The 20,750-nt window shown below is 38.1% G+C and overlaps 1 protein-coding gene across 5 annotated transcripts in view; it reads left to right on the top strand.

Annotated features, from left to right (window-relative positions):
• WDPCP (WD repeat containing planar cell polarity effector) overlaps positions 1 to 20,750 on the top strand; it is a 466,454-nt gene that overhangs the window by 399,276 nt on the left and 46,428 nt on the right. For all 5 annotated transcript variants that reach the window (XM_045788084.2, XM_045788088.2, XM_045788083.2 and 2 more), the window contains one exon: positions 2,644 to 2,806. In XM_045788084.2, the coding sequence (XP_045644040.1) occupies positions 2,644 to 2,806 (163 nt within the window). The remainder of the gene's footprint in view (positions 1 to 2,643; positions 2,807 to 20,750) is intronic.

Here is a 20,750-nt window from a genome sequence, read left to right as displayed (position 1 = left end):
ATAGGTGATGGGGATTAAGGAGTGGGCTTGCTGTGATAAGCACCGGTTGTTTTATGGAAGTGTTGAATCACTGTGTAGTATACCTGAAACTACTATTACACTGTATGTTAACTAACCAGAATTTAAATAAGAACTTAAAAAATTAATGAGCAATTTGTAAAGAAAATTTTAAAAACAATAGAGCATCAAGAAAAATAAAAATCTTAGCAATAAACCTAAGGAGGTGAATGACTTGTACACTGAGAATCAGAAAGAAAATAAACACAGTACTAAGTGAAAAAGCATCCCTTTTGTTCATGGGTTGTAAGATTTATTTTTAAAATGTCCGTACATCCTAAAGGAATCTACAGATTCAATGTAATTCTTATCAAAAAGCCCATCCTAAAATTCATATGGAATCACAAGAGACCCTGAAGAATCAAAATAATCTTGAGAAAGAATAAAGCTGAAGGGCTCATACTTCCTCATTTCAAAACTTACTACAAAGCTATAGTAATGAAAACAATATAGTACTGGCATGAAAACAGACATATAGACTGATGGAATAAAATAGCCCAGAAATAAACCCTTACATATATGGTCAAATTATTTCCAACAACGTTACCTAGTCCATTCAGTAGGGGAAAGGACAATCTTCTCAACAAATGGTGCTTGGAAAACTGGATATCCATATTTTAAAAAATGAAGATTGGACCCTTAACTCAAAATGGATCAAAGACCTAAATGTAAGACCTAAATTACAAAACTTATAGGGAGAAAACTTCATGACGTTGGATCTGGCAATGGTTACTTGGAGAGGATACCATAAGTACAGGCAACAAAAGTAAAAATAAATTGGACTGCATCAAAATTTAAAACTTTTATTCAACAAAGGACACTATCAACAGAATGAAAAGGCAACCCGTGAAATGGGAGAAAATGCTTGAAAATCATATATCTGATAAGGGATTAATATCCAGAATATATAAAGTACTCCTAAAACTCAACAACAAAAATCAAACAACCTGATTCAAAAATGGGCAAAGGGACTTGTATAGATATTTCGCCAATGAAGATAAACAAATGGCCAATAGGGACATGAAAATATGTTCAACATCACTGATAATTATGGATATACAAAATCAAAACTATAACAAGATATCATCTTACACCCATTAGGATGGCTATAATAAAAAATAAAAAAAAATTAAAAAAACCAGAAAATGACAAGTGTCGGCAAAGTTGTGGGAAAATTGGAGCACTGTTGGTAGGATTGTAAAATGGTGCAACCATAATGAAAACAACATGGTGTTTAATTAAAAACAGTTGGGGCACCTGGCTGGCTCAGAGGAGCATGTGACTCTTGATCTGGGGGTCATTAATTTGAGCCCCACATTGAGAGTAGAGATTACTTAAATAAAACTTTAAGAAATTAAAAATAGAACTTAACATGTGATCCAGCAACCCCACTTATAGGTATATATCCAAAGGAATTATAATCAGGGTATGAAAAAGATATCTGCACACCCATCTTCATAACAGAATTATTCATGATAGCCAAAAGCTGGAAGCAATCCAAATTTCCTTGGATGGACAAATGGATAAACAAAATGTATATACATATGGTGGAATATCATTCAGCCTTAAAAAGGAAGGAAATCCTAAAACATGGGTAAACCACGAGGACATTATGCAAAGGGAAATATGCCAGTCACATAAATGCAAATACTGTATGATACTACTTAAATGAAGTATCCAAAGTAGTCAGATTTATAGAAACGAAAAGCAAAATGGTAGTTACCAGGGCCTAGAGGAAGGGAAAAAAAAATAAATAGGGAGTTGTTTAATGGGTGTACAGTGTCAATTTTACAAACAGAAAAAAAATTTGGAGATCTCTTGCACAATAAGATGAATATACTTAATACTACTGAACTGCACACTTAAAAAATGGTTAACATGGTAAACACACACACACACACACACACACACACAGTGTGGTCCTAAGAGTTTTTGGCCTTTAATAAAGTTTATGTTTTTTCAAATATAATTTTTCAGAACTTCAACATGTTCTACAATTTTTCTAAGCAATGCCCTAAGCTGCCAGTTTTGCTCTGTACATCTGTATGATGTGGGAATAGCAAACTTTCTATACAATTTAAAATTCCAATTAAGATGAGTAAGTATTGGAAAAGATACATTCTTGTAAAAGATACTTTCCTTTTTTGCTTTCAAATTGTGTTCTACATGTGGGACGTAAAATAATTCACTTCTCACTATTTTCCAGTATAATAAAATATTCCAGTAGTTGGTTAATGACAGCAAAAAATATTCAATTAATAAAATGCTGGTTAAAAACACTATGAATGGGGAAATTATAAATGAATTTTTAATATGTGAACTTGAAAACATGAATTCATTCAATTATCAAATGTGAACTTGAAAACATTAATTATTCAGTTATCAAATTTCCCTGGTTGAGGTAAGTGTCAGAATGACAGACGTCATACAGGGACTAGGACTACAAGATTTACACTATATAGTTAACTGACAAATTTTTTAAAAGTTTCACTGGGATATGTGAAAGTTTTCCTGTAACCATACTTATAAAGGAGTTAGCAGAAATTTTATTTGATTTTGACTCATATCTTGATCATTTTTTAACAGAACTCCTGGGGCCTTTGGACAGAGGAGATATGCTAAATGAAGCTTTTGTCAGCCTATCTTTAGCTCCTCAAGGAGAAGACACATTTCCAGACAACCTCCCTCCCTTTTGTTCAATCCATAAACATATTATTCAACAAAGAACACTGAATGTCTCTTCTAATAGGTAAGATATGTTGAATTGAGAAAAGTGCTCTGCAGAGTATTTAGTATTAAACAATTTAAATATTCCCTGTTTAAATGCAAACTATAGTTAAGCAAGAATATTTTAAAATGTCAAAGAAAAAAATGTGCATTTCTCATGGCAATGACTTTGCGGTAGTTTGGTCACGCAAGAGCAGGTATGATGGAGGAAGACTTCAGCATAAACAGAATATCGTTAGAATGAATGTTATTCCAGGCCAAGATGAACATGAATTACTATAACATATCAAATTCTATTGTTATTCTGTAGTCAAATTTTAGAATCTGTTAGATTAAAATATTAATTTTTAGTATATTTAGTATGTTTAGTATATTTAGTTTATAATTTATATGATTGTACTTATGCAACATTAGTTTCTGAAATCTGATAAATGATAATTTCATATCTATCCAGCTGATTATGAGTTATTGAGATAATAAACAGGATAAATGTGAAATAAAAATACTAGACAAAGTAATATTATTTATAATGGTAATTATGTTAGTTACCATTATAATTTGCTCTGAAGCAAAGGTCAGCAAACTTTTTGTGTAAAGCACCAGATATTAGGCTTTGTGGATTGTACAGACTCTGTCACAACACTCAACTCTGCCATTGTAGTATGAAAGCAGCCACAGACAATAATTAAATGAGAGTGGCTGTGTTACAATAAAACTTTATTTACAAAAACAGGCAGTGGACAGGATTTGGCCCCTGTTCTACAGTTTACACACCTGCTCTTGAGGATCCCAACTATATGCAATAATTGTGAAGAGGCCGTATTTTTATATATATATCATATGAAATATAGATCATATAATTCATATCAATTATACATATATACTTATAATATCCTTGAGGAAAAATGCCTCAAACTACAGAGTTTGATTAACAGTAAATGAAGGTGGGGCGCCTGGGTGGCTCAGTCGTTATGCATCTGCCTTCGGCTAAGGTCATGATCCCAGGGTCCTGGAATCAAGCCCCACATCAGGCTCTCTGCTCAGTGGGAAGCCTGCTTCTCCCTTTCCCACTTCCCATGCTTGTGTTCCCTCTCTCGCTGTCTCTCTGTCAAACAAATAAATAAAATCTTTTAAAAAAGTAGTAAATGAAGGAGAATTTCCAGGTATGGCAGAGTTTAGATGTAAGTAAATCCTCTCCCCAGGAAACAGTTATAAAACTGGACAAAAATTACCATTTCAGAGCTCTGGAAATCAAATAGGGGCACATAGTTTGATAAGCATTTATTCATGAAAAAATGCTGAACTTCTAGTAATAAAGGGGAAATCTGATGTTCTGGGGCTGCTCCCATCCTTTCTTGACCCCCACGCTAGTGCAGCCTTGTAGTTCTACGAGGGTAGGACAAGCGTTGAAAAACTATAGCTGATTTGATTTGGAGCTTAGAGTGGAAAAACCCTGCCCGGCAGCATTATCAATAAAAATAGCAAACTGTCAGTAAAAGTAACAAATTTGATAGGAAATGAACAGGGAAAGCCACAGCTCTACTAGCCTGCTTAGGTCAAGTGACAGAATGGGAGACTAGCCAAAAATTTTTTGACAGGAAGATTCTGAACTAAGAGAATCAAAGAGGGTCTAATTAAACTACGCATTCCTGAAGGTGTATGACCTCTTATTTTTTGGCTCCCTTTTATCTTGCAGGACCCTAAGTTTTCCCCTTTTGCTTCTTTCCTTCACGCCCAACTGCCAGAAGGTGCCTCTTCCTTTTTGCCTTTTTTCACCCACCCATCTCCCCACCACAGAAGCTGTGCATTTAACAAACTATCCTTTGGGTGGCTGGGTGGCTCAGTCCATTAAGCAACTGCCTTCAGCTCAGGTCATGATCCCAGGGTCCTGGGATCGAGCCCCATGTCGGGCTCCCTGCTTGGTGGGAAGCCTGTTTCTCCCTGACTGCCACTCCCCCAGCTTGTGCTCTCCATCTCTCTCTGACAAATAAATAAAATCTTTAAAAAAATAAATAAAATAAAAAATAAAATAAAAGCTATCCCTTCACACTGCATGGTGTAATTCATGCTCAAATCTACAAGAACACCAGGAAGTGGAGATCATGCATTGGGATTTGGCATTTTTTCCATTTTATTTACAACTGTCTGGAAGTTCTCTGTCAATGCTGAAGGTGGGGCTTTCATGTAGTTTCTTTTATTAGTTCTATATCATTTATAGAGGAAGTACTGGGAAGTGGAAAGGAAGGCAGCTATTATTATCTTCAACTACCCGGAAGTCCTACTTCTTTATTCACTTTTTTAAAAATGATTTTACTGGGGTATAATTTACATGCATCATAAAATTTGCCCCTTGTAAGTATACAATTCAATGATGTTTGCTAAATTTATAGTCATGCAACTACCACCAGAGTGGTTTTAGAACATTTCCATTGCCACTAAAGCCCCTTGTGCCAACTTACACTGCATGTCCCACTCCTACCTCCAGCCTGAGCCAGTCACTGGTCTGCTTTCTGCCTCTAGAGGAATTTCATATAAATGAAATCATATAGTCTGGAAACTTCATATAAATGAATTCATACAATATATTGTCTTTGTGTCAGGCTTCTTTCACTTAGCATGGTTTCTGAGGTTCATACATGTTGTAGCATGTAGTTTATGCCTTTTTCGTTTCTGAGTAGTATTCCATTGTATGGATATACCACCTTTTGTTTATCTACTCAACAGCTGATGGGTATTTTAATTACTTCCAGATTTGGGCTATTATGAAAAATGTTGTTATAAATATTCACTTATAAGTCTTCAAGGGGACATATGCTTTCATTTCCCATGGGTAGATATCTAGGAGTGGAATTGCTGGATCATATTTTAAGTTTATATTTATCTTATTAGTTTTTAGAAACTACCAAATTTTTTTCCAAAGTGACTACAACATTTTACATACCTATCAGCAATGTACAAGGGCTCCAATTTTTCCATATCCTTACCTATGGTTGGTATTGTCAGTCTTTTTTATTGTAATCATTCTACTGGATATAGAGTAGTATGCCATTATGACTTTAATTTGCATTTCCCTAATGATTAGTGATGTTGAGCATTTTTCTGTGATTATTAACCATTAGTATATCTTCTTTGGTGAAATATCTATTCAAAACTTTGTCCATTTTTAAAATAAGTTCTCTTATTATTGAATTATAAGACCTCTTTATATATTCTTAATTGTAAGTCCTTATTCAGATATATGATTTGCAAATATTTTCTCCCAGTCTGTGGCTTGCTCTTTCATTTTCCTAATCGTGTCTTTTGAAGTGCAAAAGTTTCAAATTTTGGTAAAACCCAATGTTGTTATGATTTCTTTTATTGATTATGCTTTTGTTTTGCATAGAAGAAATTTTTTTCTAACTGAAAATCACAGAATTTTCTCTTCTGTTTTCTTCTGGAAGTTTTACAGTTTTAGCTCTTACACTCAAGTCCCTTTTGAGTTAATTTTTATGTATGATGTGATACATAAGTATCTACATCCATTATTTTGTACATGAAAATCCAGTTTCCTTTATACATTTGTCAAAAATCAGTTGACCATAGGTGTAAAGATTTATTTCTGGATTTGGCATTCTGTTTCATTGGTCTCTATATCTACCTTTGCACAAACAAGTGCCAGACTTAGCTATAGTGAGGGCTCCACTGAACCAGAATCTCCCCAAATACATTCCAATACCACAAAAATAAACAGGAAAAAGATGAACAGTTCTATACAGTTACTTCAAAAAAAACAGAAAATGAAACCAACACATATCAATTAAGAAAAATTCTCACCCCCTCCCCACAAAACAACCCTACAACACTCCATGCAAAATTAAATATATTCGAACAAGCAGCTGGGTACAGGGAAACCCACTCTGAATTAGAAGGACAAAAACTAAGAGGAAGAGGTGGGGTGGGAAAGGAGGAAGTTCATTGCATTCAAGAAAGAAAAGGAAGAAAAATATATTAGAAGTGAAATAGTACAAGGCACACAAATGGGAATAAATTCAAATTAAAATTTAATAAAAGGCACTGAAAATGGCAGAAAACAAGACAATGAAGAGGCAATAAAGAAAAAAAGACAAGAAAGTAATGGAAAGAGAAATAGGCAAAGAAGTAAGAGCATTTGTACAATTTGATTCATTGGAAACAAAGTTAATATTCAAAACTATAATCCAGGGAAAATGTTTCAGAAATAAGATTTTTTTAAAAAAGGTTTGGATTTACATACCAAAAGATTATACCAAGAGGTGCCTGGGTGGTGGCTCAGTCGTTTAAGCATCTGCCTTCGGCTCAGGTCATGATCCCAGGGCCCTGGGATTGAGCCCCACATCAGGCTCCCTGCTTGGCAGGGAGTCTGGTTCTCCCTCTCTCTCTGCCCTCCCTCCCACTCATGTTCTCTCTCAAATAAATAAAAACATCTATCTATATACATATAAAAGATTATGCCAAGTACCTGAGAAAAATTATTATAACAATCAGTTTGAAGACATTTTTTAACAAAACTCTTAGATTTCAATTAGTTTTAAAAATCTGTAAGGCCCCCTGGTAGAAAGATCAAATAACTTACAAATGCAGAAGAATTAAACAAGCATCACCCTTTTCAAAAATAAAATACAAGGTGAGGCAAAAGTAGAGCAGCGATTTGTTTAAAAACTCAATGAAATGAAGTGTAAAGCAATGATTATGCCGGATTATCTAGATGGGCATAATGTAATCCTTAAATGTGAAAGAGGGTCCTTAAATGTGGTAGAGGGAGGCAGAAGAATCGGTGTCCAGTAACTCATGGTGAGATGGACTCAACTTACCACTGGTAGCTTTGAAAATGGAGGAAAGGAGCCATGAGCCAAGCAATGCAGAGTGGCCTCCAGAAGCTCAAAAAGGCAAGAAAGTAGATTATTCTCTAGAACTTCCAGAAAGGGATGCACCCTGTTTAAGTCACTAAATTTGTGGCTATTTGTTATGGCAATAAGGAGGAATTAATACAAAGTATTAGGATGTGTTCTGTAATTTTAATAGATCATTTTGAATGACTGGGCTGACTTGATAGGGAAAGCTGCCTTGACATCGGTGAAAATTTGAGGTGAGGTCTGTTTTCACACTTCACCATCCGAATGCTAGGGCTCAGGGCTAAACTTGAATACCAGAACTGCACTGGGGAAGTTTAGGTGCCCTAAGATACTTAAAAGTTTTTGCCTAGAGAAGTCCATTAGACTCTTTAAGAGTCTCAGGCTCTAAAAGAGAGAGAAACAGAGAGAATAGAATAGAATAGCCCACAGCATGGGCCCACTCACCAGGGGTTAAGGGTGTATCTACTTTTCTTCACTGTTGTATCCACGGCATCCAACCCAGTACCAGCCACAGAGTGAGCATTCAACAAATATCCCATCCATGAATGAATGAATGAACCATAAAATGTCAGCCTACTTTACAAAATGTCTTCTTAATTTTAAATCATTCCCATCCTATTTACATTCTTCATATGCTTATATGACTGAATAAAATTTTAATTTCTGGGTAGCCTATGGTAAAATAAACTGGATTAACTTGAACTAAAGATAATGCAGAAGCCAACTGAAAACTGATTTGAATACACTGTACTGTGCTTGAGTTTATAAACAAAGCTACTTGAATGTAAACTGTATGAGAATAGAGGTTTGTCTTTTTTCCCCCCACTGCTGGATCCTCCAGAACATAGAAAGGTGCCTCGCATAGAACACATGCTTAATAAATATTTACTGAATAAACAAAAGAATTATTTCTATAATACAAGAATATAGAAGATATAAGAATATATAGCTGGTAATAAGTGTGTTAAGTAGACACTTTAGATACCCCAAAATAATTAGGCACTTGCATATTAATAGCATTTACAACATTTAGGGTATAAGTGAGTGTTTTTAAAAATCACCATTATCCTCCCGAAGATGGTGGAGGAGTAGGGGTCCCCTTTTTCAGCTGGTCCCCTGAGCCGAGTTGGATAGGTACCAGACCATCCGGAAAACCCACGGAAGCAGCCTGAGATGCAGGAAGATACATCTGGATCTCTACAAACGAACATCTCTAGCACTGAGTATTGAGGTACGAAGTGGGGAGCCGTGAATCCACACAGATATCAGAAAAGAAAAGGAAGGGGGAGGGAGCCTCCACGCTTGGGCACCAGGAAGTGGTAGCCACCTGCACTGGGGAGCAGCCAGGAGAGAACAGACTGAGACCGTGAGCCTGGAAACGTGTGCGCGTCCAAACTGAAAACCAGCGCTCCAGTGCGCTCACTGGAACCAGACTGAGACAGCGAGCTCAGGAGCACGCACACGACCAGACTGAAAACCTGCGCTCCGGAGTGTGCGTGAACTTCACTGAAACAGGGAGCTCGGGAGCATGCATGGGGTCAGCTGGCAGTGTTAGAAACACAAAGGACAGAGACGTGCCTGCCCTGGAAGTGAGGGCTGGGACACCGGCTGCAGGGTTTTTAGCAGCACCAACAGAAACAGAGTTAAAGAGGCCAGAAGAGCTCAGTAGAGAGCGGACTGTGATTTCTCTGTTCTGAGACAGAGACTAGGATACAGTCACTGCTGCTCTCTCAGAAGAGTCACAGAAAACCACCAGGGAAAGCCGCCAGAGAACAAAAGCCTGGAAATACCAGCTCCTATTGTGCCAATCCCCATCCCCTCTCGCAGGGGACAGGGAGACTCTACCCAAACAGGGTTGCCTGAGTATCAGCGCGGCAGGCCCCTCCCCAAGAAGGCAGGCTGAAAAATCAAGAAGCCCACATCCCTAAGGTCCCTATAAAACAAGAGCACACTGCCTGGGTCCTGGTCAATAATTTGGGCTCTGGGCATCCCCGCAACCTCTCCTCATCAGAATGATGACAAGGAGAAATCCCCCCCAACAAAGAAAAGATAATGAGTCTGTGGCCTCTGCCACAGAACTGATGGCTATAGATATAACCAAATTATCAGAAATGGAGTTCAGAGTAACAATGGTCAAGATGATGTGTAGACTTGAAAAAAATATTAACGAAAATATTAACGAGAACATAGAATCTCTAAGGGTGGAAATGAGAGCGAATCTGGCAGAAATTAAAAATGCTATGAATCAAATGCAGTCAAAACTAGGTGCTCTGACGGCCAGGGTGAATGAGGCAGAAGAACAAATTAGTGAATTGGAGGATGGGATGGGAGAAGAGAAAGCTAAAACAGAAACTTGGCTCAAAAAAATCCAATCTCAAGAATGTAGGTTACAGGAGATTACTGACTCAATGAAACACTCCAGTGTCAGAATCATTGGCATCCCTGAGGGGGTGGAGAAAGACAGAGGTCTAAAAGATATATTTGAATGAATTGCAGCTGAAAACTTCCCCAATCAAGCAGAGGAAATAAGCATTCGTGTCCAAGAGGCAGAGAGGACCCCTCCCAAATTCAACCACGACAAACCTAGGCCACATCACATCATAGTGCAATGTGAATATTAGATCCAAGGATAGAGTATTGAAAGTGGCCAGGGCAAGGAAATTTCTCACGTACTAAGGCAAAAATATTAGGATTACGTCAGACCTGTTTACACAAACCTGGAATGAGAGAAAGGGTTGGAGGGGCATTTTTAAAGCTCTTTCAGAGAAAAACATGCAGCCAAGGATCCTTTATCCAGCAAGGCTGTCATTCAGAATTGATGGAGAGATAAAAACCTTCCAGAATTGCCAGTCACTGACCAATTTCATAACCACGAAACCAGCCCTACAGGAGATATTAAGGGGGGTTCTATAAAAGTAAAAAGGTCCCAAGAGTGATACAGAACAGAAATTTACAATCTATAGAAACAAAGACTTCACAGGCAACATGACATCATTAAAATCATATTTTTCAATAATCACTCCTATTGATTGGCCTAATTGCTCCCATGAAACACCACAGGATTGCAGATTGGATAATAAGACATGACCCATCCATTTGCTATCTACAAGAGACTCATTTTGAACCTAAAGATATATCCAGACTGAAAGTGAAAGGATGGAAAACCATTTTTCATGCCAACGGACCTCAAAAGAAAGCTGGGGTAGCAATTCTCATATCAGACACATTGGATTTTAAACTAAAGACTGTAGTTAGAGATACAGAAGGACACTATATTATTGTGAAAGGATGTATCCAACAAGTGGATATGACAATTATAAATATCTATGCCCCCAACAGGGGAGCAGCAAGATACACAAGCCAACTCATAACCAGAATAAAGAGACATATAGATAAAAATACGTTAGTAGTAAGGGACCTCAACACTCCACTATCAGCAACAGACAGATCACTTAAGCAGAAAATCAACAAAGAAACAAGAGCTTTGAATGCCATACTACAACAGATGGACCTCATAGATATATATAGAACACTACATCCCAGAAGAAAACAATACTCATTCTATTCAAATGCCCATGGAACATTCTCCAGATTAGATCATATGTTGGGTCACAAAACAGGTCTCAACCGATACCAAAAGACTGAAATTATTCCCTGCATATTCTCAGACCACAATGCTTTGAAATTGGAACTCAACCACAAGGAAAAATTTGGAAGAAACTCAAACACTTGGAAACTAAGAACCATCCTCCTCAAGAATGATTCGATAAACCAGGAAATCAAAAATCAATTTAAACAATTTATGGAGACCAATGAGAATGAAAACACAACGGTCAAAAACCTATGGGACAGGGCGCCTGGGTGGCACAGCGGTTAAGCGTCTGCCTTCAGCTCAGGGCGTGATCCCGGCATTATGGGATCGAGCCCCACATCAGGCTCCTCCGCTATGAGCCTGCTTCTTCCTCTCCCACTCCCCCTACTTGTGTTCCCTCTCTCGCTGGCTGTCTCTATCTCTGTCAAATAAATAAAAAAAATCCTTAAAAAAAAAAAAAAGAAAACCTATGGGACACTGCATAGGCAGTCCTAAGGGGAAAATACATAGCCATCCAAGCCTCACTGAAAAGAATAGAAAAATCTAAAATGCAGTTTTTATATTCTCACCTCAAGAAGCTGGAACAGGAAAACAGATGAATAGGCCTAATCCACGCACGAGAAAGCAGTTGATCAAGATTAGAGCCGAGATCAATGAATTAGAAACCAGGAACACAGTAGAGCAGATCAACAGAACTAGAAGCTGGTTCTTTGAAAGAATAAATAAAATCAATAAGCAACTGGCAAGATTTATTCAAAGGAGTAGAGAAAGGACCCAAATTAACAAAATTATGAATGAAAAGGGAGGGATCACGACCAACACCAATGAAATAGGAAGGATCATTAGAAACTTCTATCAACAGCTTTATGCCAATAAATAAAACAACCTGGAAGAAATGGATGCCTTCCTGGAACCTATAAACTACCAAGACTGAAACAGGAAGAAATTGATTTTTTAAACAGACCGATTAATTATGAAGAGATTGAAGCAGTGATCAAAAACCTCCCCAAAAACAAGAGTCCAGGGCCTGACAGATTCCCTTGGGAATTCTACCAAACGTTCAAAGAAGAAATAATACTTATTCTCCTGAAGCTCTTTCAAAAAAATGGAAACAGAAGGAAAACTGCCAGACTCATTCTATGAGGCCAGTATTACCTTGATCCCCAAACCAGGCAAAAAACCCATCAAAAAGGAGAATTACAGACCGATATCCCTGATGAATATGGATGCCAAAATTCTCAACAAGATCCTAGCTAATAGGATCCAACAGTACATTAAAAATATTATCCATCATGACCAAGTGGGATTCATCCCTGGGATGAAAGGGTGGTTCAACATTTGCAATTCTATCAGTCTGAAACATCATATCAACAAGAAAAGAGTCAAGAACCATATGATCCTCTCGATAAATGCGGAAAAAGCATTTGACAAAATACAGCATCCTTTCCTGATTAAAATAATTCAGAGTGTACGGATCGAGGGCCCATTCCTCAATTTCATAAAAACCATCTATGAAAAGCCTACGGTGAATATCATTCTCAATGGGGAAAAGCTGGAAGCCTTTCCCTTAAGATCAGGAACACGACAAGGATGCCCACTCTCGCCATTATTATTCAACATAGTACTAGAAGTCCTTGTAACAGCAATCAGACAACAAAAAGGGAGAAAAGGTATCCAAATCGGCAAAGAAGAAGTCAAACTGTCTCTCTTCGCAGATGACATGATACTCTATATGGAGAGCCCAAAAGAATCCACCCGAAACTACTAAAAGTTATATAGCAATTCAGTAATGTGGCAGGATATAAAATCAATGCTCAGAAGTCAGTTGCATTTCTACACACGAACAATGAGACTGAAGAAAGAGAAATTAGGGAATCCATTCCATTTATAGTAGCACCAAAAATCATATGTTATTTCGGAATTAACTTAACCAGAGAGGTAAAGGATCTATATTCTAGAAACTACAAATCACTCTTGAAAGACATTGAAGAAGACACAAAAAAGGTGGAAAAATATTCCATGCTCATGGAACGGAAGAATTAACATAGTTAAAATGTCTATGCTACCCAGAGCAATCTACACTTTCAATGCTATCCCGATCAAAATACCAACGACATTTTTCAAAGAACTGGAACAAACAGCCCTTAAATTTGTGTAGAAACAGAAAAGGCCCCAACCCACCAAGGAATTGTTGAGAAGGAAAAACAAAGCTGGGGGCATCACAATGCCAGATTTCAAGCTATACTACAAAGCTGTGATCACAAAGACAGCATGGTACTGGCACAAAAACAGACACACAGAACAATGGAACAGACTAGAGAACCCAGAAATGGACCCTCGGCTCTTTGGCAACTACTCTTTGACAAAACAGGAAAAGACATCCAGTGGAAAAAAGACAGTCTCTTCAATAAATGGTGCTGGGAAAACTGGACAGCTACATGCAAAAGAATGAAACTTGACCACTCTCTCACACCATACACAAAGATAAACTCCAAATGGACGAAAGACCTCGATGTGAGACAGGAATCCATCAAAATCCTGGAGGAGAACATAGGCAGCAACCTCTCTGACATCGGCCACAGCAACCTTTTTCATGACACATCTCCAAAGGCAAGAGAAACAAAAGAAAAAAATGAGCTTGTGGGACTTCATCAAAATAAAAAGTTTCTGCACAGCCAAGGAAACAGTCAAAAAAATTAAGAGGCAGCCCACGGAATGGGAGAAGATATTTGCAAATGACACTACAGGTACAAGACTGGTATCCAAGATCTACAAAGAACTTCTCAAACTCAATACACAAGAAACAAATAAACAAATCAAAAAATGGGCAGGGGCGCCTGGGTGGTGCAGTTGTGAAGCGTCTGCCTTCGGTTCAGGGCGTGATCCCAGCTGAATGGGATCGAGCACCACATCAGGCTCCTCCGCTGTGAGCCTGCTTCTTCCTCTCCCACTCCCCCTGCTTCTGTTCCCTCTCTCGCTGGCTGTCTCTATCTCTTCAAATAAATAAAAAATAAAAATCTTTAAAAAAAAATGGGCAGAAGATATGAACAGACACTTTTCCAATGACATACAAATGGCTGACATATGAAAAAATGTTCAAAATCATTAGCCATCAGGAAAATTCAAATCAAAACCACATTGAGATACCACCTTATGCCAGTTAGAATGGCAAAAATTGACAAGGCAGGAAACAAAAATTGTTGGAGTGGATGTGGAGAAAGAGGATCCCTCTTACATTGTTGGTGGGAATGCGAATTGGTACAGCCACTCTGGAAAACAGTGTGGAGGCCCCTTAAAAAGTTAAAAATTGAGCTACCCTATGACCCAGCCATTGCACTACTGGGTATTTACCCCAAAGATACAGACGTAGTGAAGAGAAGGGCCATATGCACCCCAGTGTTCATAGAAGCATTGTCCATAATAGCTAAATCATGGAAGGAGCCGAGATGCCCTTCAACAGATGACTGGATTAAGAAGTTGTGGTCCATATATACAATGGAATATTACTCAGCAATCAGAAAAAACGAGTTCTCAACATTTGCTGCAACATGGACAGCACTGGAGGAGATAATGATAAGTGAAATAAGTCAAGCAGAGAAAGACAATTATCATATGATTTCTCTCATCTATGGAACATAAGAACTAGGAAGATCAGTAGGGGAAGAAAGGGATAATGAAAGGGGGGGTAATCAGAAGAGGGAATGAAGCATGAGAGACTATGGACTATGAGAAACAAACTGAGGGCCTCAGAGGGTAGGGGGGTGGGGGAATGGGATAGACTGGTAATGGGTATTAAGGAGGGCATGTATTGCATGGTGCACTGGGTGTTATACGCAACTAATGAATCATCGAACTTTACATCGGAAACCGGGGATGTACTGTATGGTGACTAACATAATATAATAAAAAAAACATTAAAAGAAAAAAAAAAAGATGTGGTCCATATATACAATAGAATATTACTCAGCCATCAAAAAGAATGATTTCTCAACATTTGCTGCAACATGGACGGGACTGGAGGAGATACTGTTAAGCGAAATAAGTCAAGCAGAGAAGAACAATTATCATATGGTTTCACTCATTTATGGAACATAAGAAGTAGGAAGATCGGTAGAAGAAAGGGAAGAAGAAAGGGGGAGTAAACAGAAGGGGGAATGAACCATGAGAGACTATGGACTCTGGGAAACAGACTGAGGGCTTCAGAGGGGAGGGGGTGCAGGAATGGGATAGGCTGATGATGGGTAGTAAGGAGGGCACGTATTGCATGGTGCACTGGGTGTTGTACACAAGTAATGAATCATGGAACTTTCCATCAAAAACTAGGGATGTACTGTATGGTGACTAACATTATATAATAAAAAAATTAAAAATTATTAAAAAAATAAAAATCACCATTATATGAATTGACTGAGATTTTATACTTTATATGTCGTTACCACTATTATTCAAATAATTGGCTTTCATATTTTTGATGTGACTAAGATAAACATTATTCAAATGGTTAGTTTTTCATATTTTTGACATGGCAATTAAAAAAAGTTAAACAACTCAAAAGTTAAACAACTGCTGTCTACTGCAGTTTAGGAGAGAAGAAGGGCAGAGTGAGAGTGGCAATGATAAATAAATTAAATGCTACTAGGACTAAATATTTAACTTTAGATTTGGTACTACTCTAAACTAGTTATTATTTTTCAAATAATTGCATTTCTCTGGTTGCTTCAGTTTTCCCATTTGTATTAGATTATCCCCTTCAAGGTATAAGATTCTTTACTGTAGAGCAATCAAACCTTGTATTTGAACAAATGTATTTACTTTTATATTTACTGTCATAAATTAATTGTAATACTGTTTTCCTGCTATTTACTATATCTGAATTCATGCCTAAGAAACTCCAAATGAAATACTATCCTGTTAAAAGTTACTACATTTTGGCTTGGTTTTATTTGATTTGTATCTAAGCATATTTCCTTTAAGTTAGAACAAGCAAACAAACAAACAAACAAAAAAAACCCTACTATCCATAATCCTTATGTGTGCCTATAAACAATATAATTGATGAAAATTTTCAGTGTTTACAAAACAAAGAAAATTGTCAACAGAATGCCTGGCGGTAGACTTACCAGAAAAAAAAAAATTTTACAGCCTATAATTCATGAAGATTGGCTCAAAACAAAGTGTCCCTGCCAACAGAAAATCTGACAATTATTCTGTTGTCTAATTTGGCTCAGCTTAAGTTGACCTTGTTTATTCATCTCAGTCTTTTAATTCTTGTTAACTTGGCATAAGAAGAGAACATATGGCATATGTCTAGGAAGTCCATTTCTGCATCTTAAACTGAAATAAATGTAGAATATACTGAGCATTTCCAATGTGCGGCTATTAAGGTAACATAATGTATATTACACAGGACTGATTAAGTTCAAATTATCCCCAAGATAGTTTTTGGTTTTATAGGCAGCCAACATAAAACAAGTACAGCCACCTTTTTCTAAGCCCCAGTATATGACTAAAACTGGCCAATTTTAAACATTTTTCCAAAGAAGACCTTCAATCTTAAGCTCTTTTAAAACATAAAAATTAAAGGGTATCAGCATTTTGACAACCAAAACATATTTACAGGTTTTCACTGAATCTCTAGCTATGTTTAAGAAAGCTCATCAAGATAACGTGAGGAAGATATATAATGACAGCTGGAGAACAAAAAAGAATATTTCCTTTTTCTCTCCAGCCTAATCTGGTCTCCAATGAATTTTCTTATTTTCATTTTCTGACCCACTAAAGCTTATTGTGAAAGAGAAGTTTCATTTTTTTTTTTTTGTGGCTTTAATGTGTCTCAAGACAAGCCATGAGGAAATGAGGTGCTTTACAGATTCATGGCTCTATTATAGAATCATAGTTCTCCAGTACCAGAACTAGAAAAGCAAATACCTTGAAAACCCAAAGCTCCAAAATTTATGTATTTTAAGGGTTAGTGTTTTGGTTTGAAATGTATTCTTTTTATTAACTAAGTGAAATGAAAAACATAAAGTATAATTTCATGTACAAAGCCTTATTAGTAAATTATATATTTTGAAACTCTTAACCTTTATTAGTGGACTTCACCATACTTTTAACTTAGTACTTTTCTTCCACAAAGCTCAGAGCATTCAAACTTCATAACTTTGCATTCAAAATATTGTAACAGTTCAGCTATGTTGGGGGGGTGTCCTTATTACCTAAATATTCATTATCTGAAACCCTATAGTTACATGAGTTTACACAGAGCAACAACAGTCTTCATAATGTGAAATATTTAAGAATGAGCTAACTACATATAACCTCAGTCCCCACTCAAATATCCCTCCACAGTGAGTACAAGCATTTAATTCCACCTCTTAAGTGCTAGGTCATCATTGCTTTCACAGATTGTCAGCTATGCAAACACCTAACATAGTAATACAAAGACATTTCTAAACAACTAAAAATCTGGCACAAAAGAGGATCTCATGAGCTCAATGAAAGGGATGCTGGAGAAATGTTCAGATCTCGTGGAAAAACCACTGATAAATGAGAAAGTGGCACTTAGACCAATTAAGTGAAAAGGAGAAATTCCGTAAGGGTAATGAAATTAAAAGAACTGCAAAAGAAAATGAGTTTATTATCAAAGTATTAATAGAAGCCACAGAAAGATGAAGTCCTTAAGTATTTCTTGAAAAAGTGGCCCTCTTTATGATGATGTGTGCTGTGAAAGTCAAATATCAAGTTAAAGATGCCATATAATGCTTCTAGACAATCTAGTCAGAAAAAACTAGGACCACTCCCCACCCACCCAATTGAACTGATTTATTCTTTGTTCCAAGAATTTGTGCAGAATTGAAATGATAACCTTTTTATTAATGTAAGCTTATCTAAATGTTTTTACCTTTTATTTTTTTTAGTTAATTGTTTTTATTTAATTATATTGTATTAACTGTATTGTTACTATTACGGTGATTTTCTTTTAACATTTTTTATTTAAAGATTTATTTATTTACTTGAGAGGGAGAGACAGAGCGTGACAGGGAGGGGCAGAAGGAGAGGAAGAGAGAGAGGGGAAGCAGACTCCCGCTCAGGGCTTGATCTCACAACCCTGAGATCATGACTTGAGCCAAAACCAACAGTCCCATGCTCAACTGACTGTGCAACCCAGCTGCCCCTATGGTGATTTCCAATCCCAGTTTAAAGGGACTCACTTTGGGAAGCCTTGGTGGCTCAGTTAAGCATCTGGTTCTTGGTTTTGGCTCAGGTCATGGTCTTGGGATCCTGGGATGGAGCCCATGTTGGGCTCTCCACTCAGTGGGGAGTCTGCTAGTTTCCCCCTCCCCAGACTCACTTGCTCTCTAAAAGAAATAAATCATAGATAGATAAACAGACAGACAGACTTGCTTTAAGGAGCCTTTATTTATACGTTTATTTTTTCCCTGAAACCAGTTATTCTCAGATATGGACTTCATGCAGCTATGTTTAAAATATTTAAATGTATGGTTTCAAAAATAATGAAATGTATGCCATTGAGGACAAAGTAGAAATGTCCATGTGCCTTTACTGTTCTTCACTATTTCCTTGGGTCTATTTTTTATCTCTCTGCCATATTTGTTGAATGTAGGGTCACATACCCTCCTCTGTCAACAAAGACAAATGAAAAAAGTTAGGAAACTGAAGCTTTCGTGGAGAGAATTACAAAACCAAAAAATAACCTAAGAAAGATGATGCCATTTATATACACAGAAAAAATTGTAACAAAAGATGCTTTCATTTTACTATTTCATGTACAACTGAAAACAGGTGGACAGAGTTCCTGAACTGCATTCTGAAGATATGGCAGTTCTCCAGGAAAATCCTCTAAATGGGGCCTGAAACACCCTAACACCACCATGTAACACCTTTTCCTTATACACCAAGCTATACACCAAGCTTTGCATATCCCTTCCCAGAGACAAACTGCATGTCTGGAATACGGGAGAAGAATATATATCATCTATAAATCCCCTATATTTAGAAATTACAATTCTCTTGGGGGGGAGGGAAAAAGATGCCGGAGGAGTAGGGGACCCCTATTTCAGCTGATCCCCTGAGTCGAGCTGGATATGTACCAGACCATCCTGAAAACCCACAAAATCAGCCACAGACGCAGGAAGATACATCTGGATCTCTACAAACAAACATCTCCAGCGCTGAATATTGAGGTATGAAGCGGGGAGCCGTGAATATGCGCACAGATATCGGAAGATACACGGAAGAGGGAGGGAGCCGCCGCACTGAGGCACCGGGAAGCAGTAGCCACCTGCACTGGGGAGCAGGCGGATTCACGGACTGGCACCCGCAAGAGAGCAGACTGAGACCGTGAGCCGGGGAACGCGCACGCGACCAGTGTGAAAACTGGAGCTCCGGAGTGCATGAACCACACTGAACGGAGCTCCGGAGCACGCGGGGGCGGATGGCGGTGTTAGAAACACAAAGGACAGAGATGTGCCGGCCCTGGAAGTGAGGGCTGGGACGCCGGCTGTGGCGCGCACATCCCGGGATGCTGCAGGGTTTAGCAGCAACAACAGAAACAGAGTTAAAGTGCCAGAGGGGCCCAGAGAACGGTCTGCGATCCCTCTGTTCTGAGACAGAGGCTGAGATTCGGCTACTGCTGCTCTGACTCTCCGAAGGGGCAGAGCAAACCACCAGGGAAAGCCGCCAGAGAATAAAAGCCTGGAAATACCAGCTCACAGTGTGCGCAATCCCATGCCCCCTTGCAGGGGACCGGGAGACTCTACCCAAACAGGGTTGCCTGAGTATCAGCGCGGCAGGCCCCTCAACCAGAAGGCAGGCTGAAAAAATCAAGAAGCCCACATCCCTAAGGTCCCTACAAAACAAGTGCACACTGCCTGGGTCCTGGTCAATAATTTGGGCTCTGGACAACCCCGCAACCTCTCCTCATCAGAATAATGACAAGGAGAAATCCCCCCAACAAAGAAAAGTTAATGAGTCTGTGGCCTCTGCCACAGAACTGCTGGATATGGATATAACCAAATTATCGGAATTGGAGTTCAGAGTAACAATGGTCAAGATGATGTGTAGACTTGAAAAAAATACTAACGAAAATATTAACGAGAATATAGAATCTCTAAGGGCGGAAATGAGAGCAAATCTGGCAGAAATTAAAAATTCTATGAAACAAATGCAGTCAAAACTAGATGCTCTGACGGCCAGGGTGAATGAGGCAGAAGAACGTATTGGCAAATTGGAGGATGGGTTAGTAGAAGAGAAAGCTAAAATAGAAACTTGGCTTAAAAAAATCCAATCTCAAGAATGTAGATTACGGGGGATTACTGACTCAGTGAAATGTTCCAATGTCAGAATCATCAGTATCCCCGAGGGGGTAGAGAAAAACAGAGGTCTAGAAGAGATATTTGAACAAATTGTAGCTGAAAACTTTCCTAATCTAGCAAGGGAAACAAACATTCGTGTCCAAGAAGCAGAGAGACCCCTCCCAAGCT

The sequence above is a fragment of the Ursus americanus genome, chromosome 7 (assembly GCF_024610735.1).
Source record: "Ursus americanus isolate L20-20 chromosome 7, mUrsAme1.1.p, whole genome shotgun sequence".
Lineage (NCBI taxonomy): Eukaryota > Metazoa > Chordata > Mammalia > Carnivora > Ursidae > Ursus > Ursus americanus.
This window is presented reverse-complemented; position numbering and strand designations above follow the sequence as displayed.